The sequence below is a fragment of the Cynocephalus volans genome, chromosome 5 (assembly GCF_027409185.1).
Source record: "Cynocephalus volans isolate mCynVol1 chromosome 5, mCynVol1.pri, whole genome shotgun sequence".
NCBI lineage: Eukaryota > Metazoa > Chordata > Mammalia > Dermoptera > Cynocephalidae > Cynocephalus > Cynocephalus volans.
The window spans coordinates 130,177,271-130,191,951 of record NC_084464.1 but is presented as its reverse complement, the minus strand read 5'-3'; the positions used below and the strand labels follow the sequence as shown (position 1 = coordinate 130,191,951).

General features: G+C 35.1%; 1 protein-coding gene across 1 annotated transcript in view; it reads right to left on the bottom strand.

Annotated features, from left to right (window-relative positions):
• LAMA2 (laminin subunit alpha 2) overlaps positions 1-14,681 on the bottom strand; it is a 547,521-nt gene that overhangs the window by 91,021 nt on the left and 441,819 nt on the right. The window contains exons 39-40 of the mRNA XM_063098359.1: positions 14,489-14,652; positions 13,111-13,249 (exon numbers count right to left, since the gene is read on the bottom strand). Of these exons, the coding sequence (XP_062954429.1) occupies positions 13,111-13,249; positions 14,489-14,652 (303 nt within the window). The remainder of the gene's footprint in view (positions 1-13,110; positions 13,250-14,488; positions 14,653-14,681) is intronic.

The window sequence follows — 14,681 nt, the reverse complement described above, 5'->3', positions numbered from 1 at the left end:
CTATATATTTTTAAATACTCTAGAATATTAAAATGAAATAGTGAAGAAAAAAGTCATGAAACAACCCAAAGAGATGGCCTTGGTCGGAAGTCTGTTGAAAGGCTGGAGATCCCTGGCATTGCGTATTCTCTCCTAGGATGGTAGGGAGATTAGATGAGTCTCAATGGAAGACTGAAAGCAAATGAGCACACAAAGAACATTCAGACATAAAATAGGAAATCACAAAAATTGCTCATGTGAATTTAAAATTTGTGACTGAATTTTTAGCTTGATGGAAACACCAGGACAATCAAGGGAGAATTTTAAAATATATTACTAAGTAAGTCTTGTTTTTCCCTAATTACAGCATGACAGCCGTAATTGCTCTAGCACCTATGGGTGCCACTAGTCTGTTGCAATGAGGCAGGGACTGGACCAGCAGCTAGACACTAGAGGCAGAGTGGACGGATGCTATAAAGAGTCTTGATTTTGCGTAAAGGCAATGAAGAAGTGTCTATTGAGTTAGAGACCATTCTCATATGGCTTAGAGTTTTCCCTGCAATTAATATCCAGAATCAAACCTAACACAGCAATCTCATCCTTGATTATTACATCTATGGGTGGAAATCTTAAATAGCAGATAGATGGCACCAAGACCATTGCTGCCTTGAAGAAAATTAGTTCAAACTTATATTGCATTATAGCATCATCCCAAAGAGTTTCTGTGTTTCTGACTGATGACACAAACTGTTTGATTTTTATCATTTTATGCCCTGAATTTTTAAATATGTTTTACGTCGGATCATAAAATGAAAGTTTGCTTCTCTGCTTCCAATAGATCGTTTTTTAATTATTGAATCAAATGAGTGTATCATGGACAAAAAGAATCACTAAAGTTGGGATTAATGAACACTATTTTCATACATTGACTCAATATTTTTCTATATAACTTAGATCCTCACTGACTTTTCCATATTTGCTATTGTGAGAATCACTTAGTTCTCAGATAAGTTGCTGAATTGCTGGTAGAAAAGAAAAACCCTCATGAGTTTTAGTGACAGATACAACTGTCATATCAATTATGGTTTTATATAATTTCCCATTAACATCATACTGGTATAAAATGTAAATTTCAGTAATTACAGATAGTAATAAAAGCCAAAATTACTGTTTGAATGACTGCTACATAATAGTTGACAGAATAAAATACAAGGTATATGTGAATTAAAGTTTACAACCTGGCTGACACCATTCTTTATTGGACCTTTTGAACACAATATGTATTCTTTGAATATCTGTCCAATCTTTATGTGGAAAGTATAAAATCAAAAATCACTTTGAAAGTATTCTATATGTGTTTCAGTTTGTCCAGTTACAAAAAGGCTAATTATGTAAGTAATACTGAAGAGAATATAAGACCACATTTCTAGACAAACTCTCATTAGAAATACCTTAACGTATAATCACACTATTGCAGGATTTACAATATTTCATTCTATGATTTATTGACCAATAGCAATGGTGTCAAAAGAATCTTGCTAATATAGTACTCAAAAGTTAATAAAGAATAATAATAAATTATTAGGAATAATAATATTAAAGAAAATAATAAAGGGAAGAATAATAATAGAAAGGAAAGAAACAATAATGATAAAGGAAAAGAGCAAATTATATAGGGGAAAGTTGGAAAATCATTATTTTTTATTAGCAAGACAAGTAATAACAAATGATTATTGCCAGTCTGAAGGCAAGAAAGAATTCTATTTAGCTTTGATTAGCCTGTGTGCTTCATAATGCTATTTATACATTAAGTACAATGGATATGTAGTTGTAGAAAGATTTTTAAAAGTTAAGGAGAAAATTGAAAATGTGGACATGCTTAATACCTCACGTTAATAACTAGCCCATAAGCATCAAAATTGCATCAATGAAAGGTAAAAAATGATCTTATGTGATTAGAGATTGAACATCAAATTACATAAGAAATTAAGTTCTAAAGTTGCAGAATACAAAATTTCCATATCTAGAATGGAAATCAAGGAAACAATCCCATTTACAATAGCTATTAAAAGAAACCACAAAAAACCAAACCAAACCAAACCAAAACGAAAACCTTAGGAGTAAATTTAATCAAGGTGGGGAAAGACATATACAGTGAAAACTATAAAACATGGATGAAAGACACTGAAGAAGCCACAAGTAAAGAAAAGGCAATCTGTATTCATGGATTGTAATAATTAATATTGTTAAAACGTCCTACTAGCCAAAGTGACCTACAGATTCTATTGAGTCCTTATCAAAATTCCAATGACATTTTTCACAGAAACAGAAAAAACAGTCTTAAAATGTGTATGGAAACACAAAAGACCTGGAACGGCCAAAGCAATCTTGAGCAAAAAAGAACAAAGTTAGATACATCATATTACTTGACTTCAAAGTATGCTACAAAGCTTTAGTAATGAAAACATCATGGTGCTGGTATATTTTTTTTTTTTTTTTTTTTGTCGTTTTTTTCGTGACCGGCACTCAGCCAGTGAGTGCACTGGTCAGTCCTATATAGGATCCGAACCCGCGGTGGGAGCGTCGCCGCGCTGCCAGCGCAGCACTCTACCAAGTGCGCCACAGGCTCGGCCCATGGTGCTGGTATAAAAACAAACACATAGACCAATGGAACAGAACTGAAAGGCCAGAAATAAATATATGCATTTGTGGTAAACTGATTTTCAACAAAGTTTCCAAGAACACACAATGAGGAAAGAACTTTCTCTTAAATACATGGTGCTGGGACAACTGGATAGCCACATGTGGAAGAATAAAATTAGACCCTTATCTCACACTATGTGCAAAAATCACTTCAAAATGGACTTAAAACTTAAATCCAAGATTTGAAACTATGAAACTACTAGAAGAAAACATAGGTGAAAAATTTTATCACATTGATCCAGGCAGTGGGATTTTTGGACATGACCCCAAAAGCACAGGCAACAAAAGCTAAAATAGACAAAATAGATTACTTCAAACTAAAAACCTTCTGCACAGCAAAAGGAACAATCAACACAGTAAAGAGACAACCTGTGGAATGGGCTGTAAACCACACATCAGATAAAGGGTTAATTTTCAAAATATATAAGAAACTCAAACAACTCAATAGCAAGAAACAACTTGACTAAAAATGGACAAAGGACCTGAACAGACATTTTGCAAAAGAAGGTATACTAATGGCCAACAGGTATATGAAAAAATGCTTAACATCATTAATCATCAGGTACATGCAAATTAAAACCACAATGAGATATCTCCTCACATCTGTCAGAATGGCTATGATAAAAAAAGATGAAAGATAACAAGCATTGGTAAGGATATGGAGAAAAGGGAACCCATGCATAGTGTTGATGGAAATTAAGTTAACATAGCCATTATGGAAAACACTATGGAGTTTCCTTACAAAACTGAAAATAGAACTATCATGTGATCCAGCAATCCCACTACTGGGTATGTATTCAAAGGAAATGAAATCAGTATGTTGAAGAGATATCTGCACTTTCATGTTCATTGTCCCATTATTCACAAGAGCCAAGACATGGAATCGACCTGAGTATCCATCAACAGATGAGTGGGTAAAGAAAATGTGGTATATATTCTTAATGGAATACCATTTAGCCTCTAAAAAGAGGAAATCTTGTCATTTGCAACAACATGGGTAAATCTAAAGGACATCATATGAAGTGAAATAAGCCAAGCACAGAAAGACAAATACCACATAATCTCATTTATGTGCAGAATCTAAAAAAGTTGAGCTCATAGAAGCAGAGAGTAGAATGGTAGTTACCAGGGGGTGAGGAGGTGGGGTGGAGGTTGGAAAATGTTGATCAAAGGATACAAAATTTCAGTTGGATGGAAGGGATAAGTTCAAGAGATCTAGCATACAACATGGTGACTATAGTTACTAACAATATACTGCATTCTTAAGAAATTGCTAAGAGTAGATTTTAATTGTTCTCACCACAAAAAATAATAAATACGTGAAGTGATGCACATGTTAATTAGCTCAATCTAGCCATTCCACAATGCATACATATTTCAAAACATCATGTGATACATGATAAACATATATGATTTTTATTTGTCGGTTAAAAAAATATATTTAAAAAATTAAGTTCTAAGCTCTGGGTACTATATTTACTAACGGCATTAAGGCAATGGAGAAATCAGAACAGATTGCACAATGTTTCTTGAAAAGGCATTAATTTAGCTGACACATCTCTTTCAAAAAGCTCATGGAAAGAGTTGTATTATCTTTTTTTTTTTTTTTTTTTTGACCGGTAAGGGGATCGCAACCCTTGGCACGGTGTGGTCTGCACCATGCTCAGCCAGTGAGTGCACCAGACATCCCCATATAGGATGTGAACCCGTGGACTCGGCGCTACCAGCACCGCACTCTCCCGAGTGAGCCACAGGGCCAGCCCAGATTTGTATTATCTTTTAATTCTAATTTTCCACAAACTTTTTGAAGTACCCTCGTAGATAATATGCACTCAATTTGGATAGAGATCTTCAGGTTCCCAAATTCTGACCTCGTAGCTTCTTCCAGCATCTTGATTAGGAGATTCCAGCATACCACTTGAACCTAACTTTGATCAATTAAAAAAAAGAAAAAGAAAAAACACACACCACCACAACACAAACCTGTACGTTATCTATATTCAAATAGATACTCAGACTTAATCTCAAATAAGGAAAGAGAATAATTTTATTTTTCTTTCGAAATTTTCTTTTCTATTCAACTTCGCTATTATTAATTCGGAATATCTGAATTAGCATTGCCATTCTAGATTTCTAGCATCAGTGTTTGGAGATGGGAGTTGGAAATCTACATTTAATGATAACCTACTGTATACCAGGTGTTACTTATATGAAAATCATGTATTATTGTGTGTGAAATACTGAAATATTCAGGGCCATTTGTGCTTATCCATATTTCCCCCTACTGGAGAGAGATGTCTACTGTCAGTTTAAATTTTAATTTTGGAGACATTGTTTTCTGGGTAAAGGAAATAGGAACAGAGCAAAACACCACAATCACCAGGCAGTAAAAACAGAGGCAGCAGGCCATGGAGCTATGCAGAGAGCAAGAAGAGTCTCAGAACTTCCCAAATGACACACAAGACCCTGGGTGTTGGGACTGTGTGGTCCGTGTGTGACCCAAAGTTTCCAGTGGAGGGCTGTGGCACTGGCCAAGGTACTTCTCACCATGCTGGGTGCTGGCATGTCTAGCGCCAGTGGGCATGCCTTTTTCTAACTCACCCTAAGAACATAAAAAGAAGGAAAAGTTCCTTAGCTCACTGGAGGCACCAAACATACCTTTATTATGGATGAAGTAAAAAATACAATAAAGACTGCTCAGAAATACAGATTACTTAATTTCAGTTAATGATTAAAGTTCCACTTAGGTTTACTATTTCTTTTGGAATATTTGAAATTTTGGGCTAGATTCACTGTCCACTTCATCCAAATATTCAAATTCATTTGGACAAAGTTACTCGTGTACTCTAGGATATCCATATTTATTTCTTAATGTATATGGTATCTATAGTTATGTTCCCCTTTTAGTCCTAATTCTGTCCATATGTGTCATCTCTGTCTGCTTAATTATTCTTGTCTTCTCTGTTTATTCGTCTGTTTATTCTAAGAATTAGCTTTCTGTTTTGTAAACCCTGTCTAATGTTTTTTCTAGGTCATTAATTTCTGCTTTTATTTTTATTTCTTTCTTTGTACTTTTTTAACCGCTTGGGCAGAAACCTCAGATAATTAGTTTCAGTTCTTATCCTTTCCCAATAATTGCATTTAAAATGGTACATTTTCCTGTAGGTGTCACTTTTATCTGCATCCCACAATTTCTTATGTGAAGTTTTATTTTCATTTCATTATTAAATATTTTATAATTTCAAATTGTGGTGAGTTTTTTTGCCCCATGAATTACTTTGAAGTGTGCTTTTTATTTTAAATTTTTTTTTGTCATTATTTTGCATCCATTTTTAGTTTATTGCATTGTGATCAGAGAATGTAGTCTAGGTGCTGTTGGATCATTAGAATTTGCTGATACTTGCTTTGTGATCTAGTTCATATAGTTCATGTTTCTTTTTTTTAAAAGTTTCAAGGGTACTTTACCTAATGGAGCTTATAGAATTAATTATCTAGTTGATATAGAGTTCTGTAAGGCCATTTAATCATCTTGTTTATGCTACTTTTAAAATCTGCCTCCTTACATCTCTTTGCTAGATTTAATTTTATTTTTAGGCTTTGTTTGCAGGTTCACAATTTTTTAATCTTTTTGCTAACTTTTTAATTTCTATTGTAATGACTCTCTTTATCCCTAAAAACTTTTTTTTTTAAATTTAAAGCCTATTTTAATTGTTTTTAATAGGGGTATACCAGCTTTCTTCCGGTTAGAGTTTTCCTAGTGTTATCTTTTCTCCTCCTTTCATTTTCAGTCTTTCTGTATCCATATGGTTTCGTGGTGTTTTGTATAAGTCATATATAGATGGGTGCCTTTGGTAAAATATTTAATTCAATTAGAAAGTAATTGTTAACTGACAATTTTAATGTTTGCGTTTTTTATGAAGACAACTTGAATTAGAGACTGTTAGTACTCATCAAATATACTACGTGCCTTCTATTTTTCCCAAACTCCTTTATAGTTAGGTTGGGGCAAGTGGCTACTTTTAGTCTTTGGATTCAGACCAGATGTGGCCCAGGCCACATGAGACAACATGGTAAGAACCAGCATTTCTCTTCCTTCTTTTTCTTTCCCTGCCAGGACAATCTTGGAGGCAACATGGTATGTGTAACTACAAGAAGGTGAGGGTTCTATGACTCACGTTGGGTTGTGATGTGAGATACAGCCATGACTTGTGTTCAGCTTCTGAGATTTCAGGGGTTATTTCTTAAGGCAGTAGTGATAATTACCATGACTGCTATATTTGGGTTTAATTCTACCATATTTTGTTTTATATTTACCACATTTTGCTTTCTTGTTTGTTTGTTTCTTTTTTTTTTTTCTTTGCTTTTTATAGAATTGATTTAAAATTCTCCCCTTCACATTCTTTTTTCTGTCTATTTGTTTGAAATGCATAGCTGTTTGTGATGGTTAATTTTAGGTGTCAACTTGGCTAGGCTATGGTACTGAGTTTTTGGTCAAGCACCAGTCTAGATGTTGCTATGAAGGTATTTTTTAGATATGATAAACATTTAAATCAATAGACTTTGAGTAAAGCAGATTATTCTCCATAAGGTGGGTGAACCTCATCCAATCAGTTGCGGGTCTTAAAAGACTGAGGCTCCCCAAGGAAAAAGAAATTCTGCCTTCAGATGCATTTGAACTCAAGACTGCAACATCAACTCTTCTCTGGCTATCCAGCCTGGTGGCCTGCCCCAGAGACTTCACACTTGCAAGAACCCACAATTGCATGAGCCAATTCTTCAAAATACATATCTCTCAGTATACGTGCATACACATCCTATTGGTACTGTTTCCCTGAAGATATCTAATAATGTTATTTATATTCTATTCTAATCCTCAATGTTTTATATGTATACTTAATAAAGATGAAAGGTAACAGCTTTTCACTCTCTTCAAAAATTCAAGAACCTTAAAAAGTTTTAACTGTGAATAACTGCCCCACTTTACTACTACTCTCTTGTATTTTAGTTCTACTTTGTTTTTAATTCCACACATTTAGTAATTATTACATCAATCCTCACAATGCTTATTTTGATTTGTATCAATTTACTATTTTTTTCACTTTTGCCTCTAATCTCCACGCTCCTTGATTTTGTTGATGTTGATGTTCCCTTTGGAGCATACTTTATAGTAGTTCAGTGAATGAAATATATTTTATAGTGTATTTTATAGTACAGGAGTCCCCTCCCCACCATCTTATCCATGGTTTTGCTTTCTGTGGTTTCAGTTACCCACGGCCAACACAATCCAAAAATATTAAATGTAAAATTCCATAAATAAACCATACATAAGCTTTAAATTGTGCACTGTTCTGAGTAGCGTGATGAAGTCTCACGCTGTCCCGCTCTGTCCTGCCTGGGAGGTGACTCATCCCTTTATACAGTGTGTACACGCTGTAGATACTTGCAGCCTGGAAGTCACTTAGTCGCTGTCTTGGTTATCACAACTACTGCTGTGGTACAGCAGTGCTCATGTTCAAGTCACCCTTATTTTACTTAATAATGGCCCCAGCATGCAAAAGTAGTGATGCTGTCATATTGTTATAATTGTTTCATTTATTAGTTATTGTTGTTCATCTCTTATTGTGCCTAATTTATACATTGAACTTTATCATAAGTATGTGTCTATAGGAAAAACCATAGAATATATAGGGTTCAGTACTGTCCGCTGGGGGTCTTGGAACTATTCTCCATAAGTAAGGGGGGAATAACTGTAGTTAGTGCTTTATGTCAGGGTTTTTCTCCCCCTCACTGATCTGCCACTTAAGAGTAAATTTTCAAAGATCTAGTTTATTTCTTAGACACTTGACCTTAGAGCAAGAAAAAGTTCCTTTTGAGGTTTCTATGGATTTTGACTCTCCTCTTATTAGGTAATAAACGCTGGGAAGGTACTTATAAGAGCAGTTCATTTCATGTATTTATTAGGATATGTGTCTTACACTTTAAACTTACTTGATTTTTAGGTATATTCTCCTCCTGTATAATATCCTTTTTTCTGGGCTTTCCCTCCCTTTTCTTCAGTTTGTCTAAAGTTGCATCTTGCTTACACAGCACCGTTCTTTACCAACTATCCCAGTATTATGGTTTTTATGAGAAAATACATTACTTTCAAACTGCCCTCATCTTCTCTGCATTTTATATTATTTTTCTTACAAATGTCCGGGAAAGACCCTGCCAGCAATTTTTAGAATAATGGCTCCCAAGAAATATGGGTAATCTTAACAGGAGAAATAATTTGAATTTGGAGAATACAGAGGAAGACTGGAGTTGAAGACCAGCATGTTACTTAATTTATGTGTCAACTTGACTGGCCATGGCTGCTCAGATGAAGCATGATTTCCAGGTGTGTCTGTGAGGGTGTTTCTGGATGGAAGTCAAGGAGGTGGCCCTCCCCAGTGTGGTTGCCCCTCATCCAATCCATCGAGGGCCTGAATAGAACAAAAAGCGAAGGAAGGAGAAATTCACCCCTTTTTTCCTGCTTTACAGGCTGAGCTGGGACATCTTATGTCATCTTTTCTGGCCCTTGGACTGCGATTGATACCACTGGCTCCTCAGGTTCTAGGACCTTTAAACTCAAACTGAACTACACCACCAGCTTTCCTGGGTCTGCACCTGGCAGACTGTGCCCTTCTCAGTATCCCCATAATCATGTGAGCCAGTTCCTCACGGTACACCTCCTCTCATATCTACTCTCTGTCTCTCTCTCTCTCTCTCTCTGTCATCTGTCTCTACTGGTTCTGTTACTCTGGAGAAGCCTGACTAGTACAGACAGTCTAAATTCTTCCCAATTTCTAATATTCATCCCTAGTGAAGATCTAACTAAACCCTGAGAAAAATTGAGAAATGGGATTCAGGACGAGAGGGTATGAAGGAACATTGTGGGTGGGTGGGCATGTGAGTGTGAGAGAGAGACAGAGATAGAGACAGAAAGTTTCAGACGATGACAGTGACTGCAAGGTGAAGAAGAGAGGGGCCAGAGAAAGATGAAATCTTCAGTTGCCATGGAAAGTTAGAGTGATTCATTTTTTTTTTTTGAATGCAAGATACTTAGAGAAGTTGAGGATTGCCTAAATTTTGCACATCAAAGTATATAAACACAACTAGCACATTCCACTGCCTTAGAGAAAGGGAGGAGAGAGAGGAAAGGAAGAAGGGGAGGAAGACGACATTTCAGAACAGGTGAAGATGCTTGTGTGATAACTGTCGTATAATGATTCTTCATTATTGTTAAGAACCAGAACTATGCAGCTAAGAACTAAGGATAAGTCCTTCTTCTGTTTGTTTGCTTGCTGTTTGGAGATATTGACATATTTCCTTTGTCCTTTTCCTTGTACCCACCAAAGATAGGTCTAAATGAGATGTCATCTTGGAGATTGTATGTAAGAAAACAAATGCTTTATAATATTTTTCCTACTCAACACTAATAGAAAAATAGTGGGTTTTCTTATAATGTCTAGTTTTGTGAAATAATATTTCATCCTGATAGAGAAATTATCTATGCAAGAAAAGTGGTTGTTGCTCATTATAGAGGTATAGCATCCTGCAAACTTAAATTGCATACAGCCTCCTCTTGCTTATAAAGTGTCAGCTTTCTTCTCTTTCACATTTTCCTTTCAATTCCCTTCTTGATTATCTGTGAGTGTTTATAAATAGGTAGATTAAGCAAATTTTAAAAATTAAAGTGGCCTTAAAAATACTGTCTCAATTATGCTTAGAGGTTATTTCTACCATTCATTGGTTTCTGTTTTTACGGTATTTTCAATGCTTTTTTCTTCTCAAATGATCTCACTTCCATTTTCTTCACAGTGGTAATTGGTTGTTTTATTGCTTGTCTAATAGGCCTTTTTTGTCTCCTCCTGCAAATGCCTTCTTTGTTTCTTTGTTTTTTTCTTTCTAATTCATTGAAGGCATTCTTCCTTCTTTGTAGGACTAGATTTAAATGGGTAGAGGACTCTTCTGTACTGTTATCCTTTGAATTCTTTCATAGGTAAACAATAAACTTAACCTCATCCTCTGTGTTTATCTATAGCTCTAGCACTAACACCAGATCTTATATTTATGAGATGCCAGTCTTGTCTAGGTAACTGCCAAACTTAATGTTTGGCAAACATATTTCTTTTCCAGCAAAATAGAACTATCAAAATTTTATTAAAATTAAAGCTTTTAAAATTCTGTTCATAAAACACAATCTAACAAATTTTCTGGGACAAATCAATCCTCTTTGTATTTGCTGATAGCCATTTAATAAGCCAGTGATTCTTTTCAGCACTTATCTTGCAATTTTTCAGACATTTAATTATTCTTACATAGTTTGTGGAAAGAGAGGAGGAATAACAATATCAGGGGACATGCTGTGATGCATTACAACTCATCATAGCTCTATGTCTGAGGTTGGTTAGCCTATCATGTAAAACATTGGTGGTAAGGAGAACTAAGTGCACATTTCACATTGGCATAAAAATGAGAGTTTCCTAAGTGTAAAGTGGGAGTATTTAATTGGGTGAAATTAAACAGCTCTTTAGCATAAAAATGTTAGACATTTTTAAGTACAAAGCAATGACAATAGCAAGATTTTTATTGGTAAAAAAGATTGTAAATAGGCTTGATATGTATCAACTATAATGAAATTCATTCACTCATTCACTCATCCATCCATCCACCCATTCATTCATTCATTCATTCATGAGTGCCTACTGTTTGTTAGGTCTTGTTCTAGATGCTGAAAATGTTCCTTCAGTAAAACAGGTTGGATGAAAATGGTGAACTTGAAAATTAGGGTCTTTAAAATAGAAAATTATCTATAAGAAGATGAATACAAAATTTAGTTTAGATTTTAAAAAAATAGGTTCATTTGAAAGGATAACTGAATATAGGAAAGTTTCTACAATGATCATGTCTCTATTTTGAGTAAGAAATAAACGGAACATATGGCATTAGTAGAGCTCATTCCAGAGATACCAAAAACAGAAGTATGGCTGATAGAATATGGCATTTTCATTCTGATCATAAAATAAACCCCCAAAGACTGTGTTAAATATTTGAATATCCCTGAATTCCAAGAATGCATTTTTTGCCCAATACCAGAGCAAAGGAAATATTGATCTGTTTTTTTAAATACTATTATTTATGTATATTTTATTTATAGCCAAATTTCCAGTCAGGTTCACTCCCCTCCTCCAAATTCTGATGCATTTGGGAGATTCTTCTGTGTGAAGCAAAAAGAGTAAATTACGGTTCTAAACATTTTAACTCACAATATACTTTCTATGAGATGTTTTTTGACCTAAAATAGGTCAAATTAAATATTACCAAGGCTTATCACACAACTTATTTACAAAATGTTGCCCAACATACAAAGGATAAGGATTTGTCACTATTAAAGATACTCAAATAATGTGATAAAATTTGGAATCCCAAAACTCCAAACAGTAGTTCCAAATGTATTTTGAACAATGACCAGAGCCAAAGGTTAAGGCCTTTTTAATTCATAAAAATAGTATAAATAGTTAAGAAGCATATAATCTGATGTGTTTTGTAAAAAGTGTACTTTATAGTCAAACTTCATATTTAACCAACTTGTGTGTGATTATAAACAATGGTGTTAACTTTTATTACTTATGACATTTAGAATAACACTGTTATACTTCCCTGTCCAGAGTGTTCTGTTTACCTGTTTTTATGTTGTGGTGGCACAAACCTGCTTGGCAGCTGTGATAACTTCAAAATGCTGACAGTGATAAATAGTGGGTGAGTGAGAAGACTTCTGCTATGATTACAGCACACGGAGAATTTATTTTGAATAAAATTTTTAAAAGAGGTCTTTGAAAACAATTCAAAACAAATGCTCTAATTTACTAGGATTTTCCAGAGCTCACTTAAATTTGAAAAGTTTAAGGAAACTGTGGTATACATACACCATGGAATACTACTCTGCCATAAAAAAGAATGAAATACTCCCATTTGCAACAACATGGACAAAACTTGAGAAACTTATGTTGAGTGAAATAAGCAAAACACAGAGGGATAAATACTGCATATGCTCACTCATATGTAGGAGCTAAGAGAGAAAGGAAGGAAGGAAAGAAAGACCACAGCAGTGCAATGGTCTTACAGAAGGAGGGAACATTCCTAGGGCTACAAAGCAGAGTGGGGGGGAGAGGAGGAGAGGTGGGGGGGAGAGGGGAGAGGAGGAGAGGGAGGGTGGTTGGGGAACAACTGGGTGGGGACACTGGGTATAAAAGCAATTTCTGGTAATTTGTATCTCATGAATATTCATAATAAATAAATAAATAAATAAAATGAGTAAGCTGAAAAAAAAAGAAAAGTTTAGTTTGGGTACGTATTCAAAAAGGTTGACCTCCATTGTTAGCACATACATTATTTGTTTCTTACCAATTTTGTAGCTTCATGTGCAAGACCTTTGGCTTCTTTGGCAATTTTCTCAGCTTCATCAATGTAATCCTTAATATTGCTGTAAGCTTTGAAGGCTGCAGTTGCATTGAAGGAGATGTTTTTAGCCCCATCAAGGATACTGTTGGGATGACCCAAAAAAAGAATGTCAGAGCACTCAAAGGTTCTCAAATGAAAAAAATCCTAATTGTAACAAACATGGCTTCCAAATGATGATGGCCAATGCAATTATGGTAATTCCAAATCATGGTAACATATCTACTTACTGCATTGTGTTGTCATTTGCAGCTTAAACTCATATTTCTAAATAATTCAGCTATGAAATACTACCAACATATCTTAAATACGCATAGCATCCTCCAAGAGCTTCTGCAATCACATGTATGCAATGAGGCAATCTTTCATGTTATTTGTTAAGTACATTCCAGGTTTCAGAGCACTTGTTACTGGAATAGATTTCACAGAATCCCTCTGGGGTGGGTGCATTTCCTAGGGGAAGCTAAATGGATGTTAGAAAGCTAAATAGCTTGCTTCAGGTCACATGAGCCTGGATCTTCTGAGTTCTAGCTTACTGTTCCATCTATCACCCTTCACTCTAAATTGTGCATGTAATGCCCAGGGTCTTCAAACATTAATATTTTCCTTTGTATCAATGAATGATAAGCATGGAAAATAAACTTGCATGTGGTGTAGATTTATTTGGAAAAATTAGTCTTGGGGCTAATAGCACCTGCATTTAGTGTGACAATCCCAAAATTGTAGGGATAGCATATGAGTTACACCTAAAAGACAGGTCACAGGTCCAATACACTCTTCCTACCTGCCCCTCCCTCCTCTGACCCATGTAACAATTCTAGCTATAATGAGCGGTTATTTCACAGGGGCATATGTAGTATTTTCCTGGAGTTTGAAATAGAAAAGAAGACTTAAAGGTTTTATGTATAGGGCCACATTTTCAATAGCCACCCTTTTAACAATAAATTGTTTTGACTCCATTAGGAACATAAAACTGAAATTTGAAGCAGAATATATATTTATATACTATAATTTAAAAGGCTAATAAGGCAACCACTGTGCTTTTGTAAAGAACAGAAAATAATTTTTCTATGTGTAGCCTAGGGCTATGTTTACTTCCTAGCAAGTCATATTTGAATCCACTTTTAACTTGGAATTTTGATATTGCTCCAGAAGAGCTTTGCCCAGACCCTATTAATTAGGCTCTTCCACAGAAAGGCTATTTGGCTTTTATGCTCAAAATTACAGAAATCAAGATTTGAAAGTGATCCTCTACCATCTCTGCTAGTCAAAACTTTTGGACAAGTATCAAATAAATAGACATTTCCAACATCACATGACATACCCATCAAGGACAGCAGACGAATCATTCAGCTGAGCCGCATGGCTCTCAGCCTGGGACACTTTCTCAGCAAGCTTCCTGTCCTTTATTTCTTGGGAGAGGTCATCTATTTTATCTTTAAGCTCCTCAGACATTGGTGGCAATTTAGTTTGAATGTCTTCAACATACTGATAAATAGAGAAGAGAGGGAATTCTA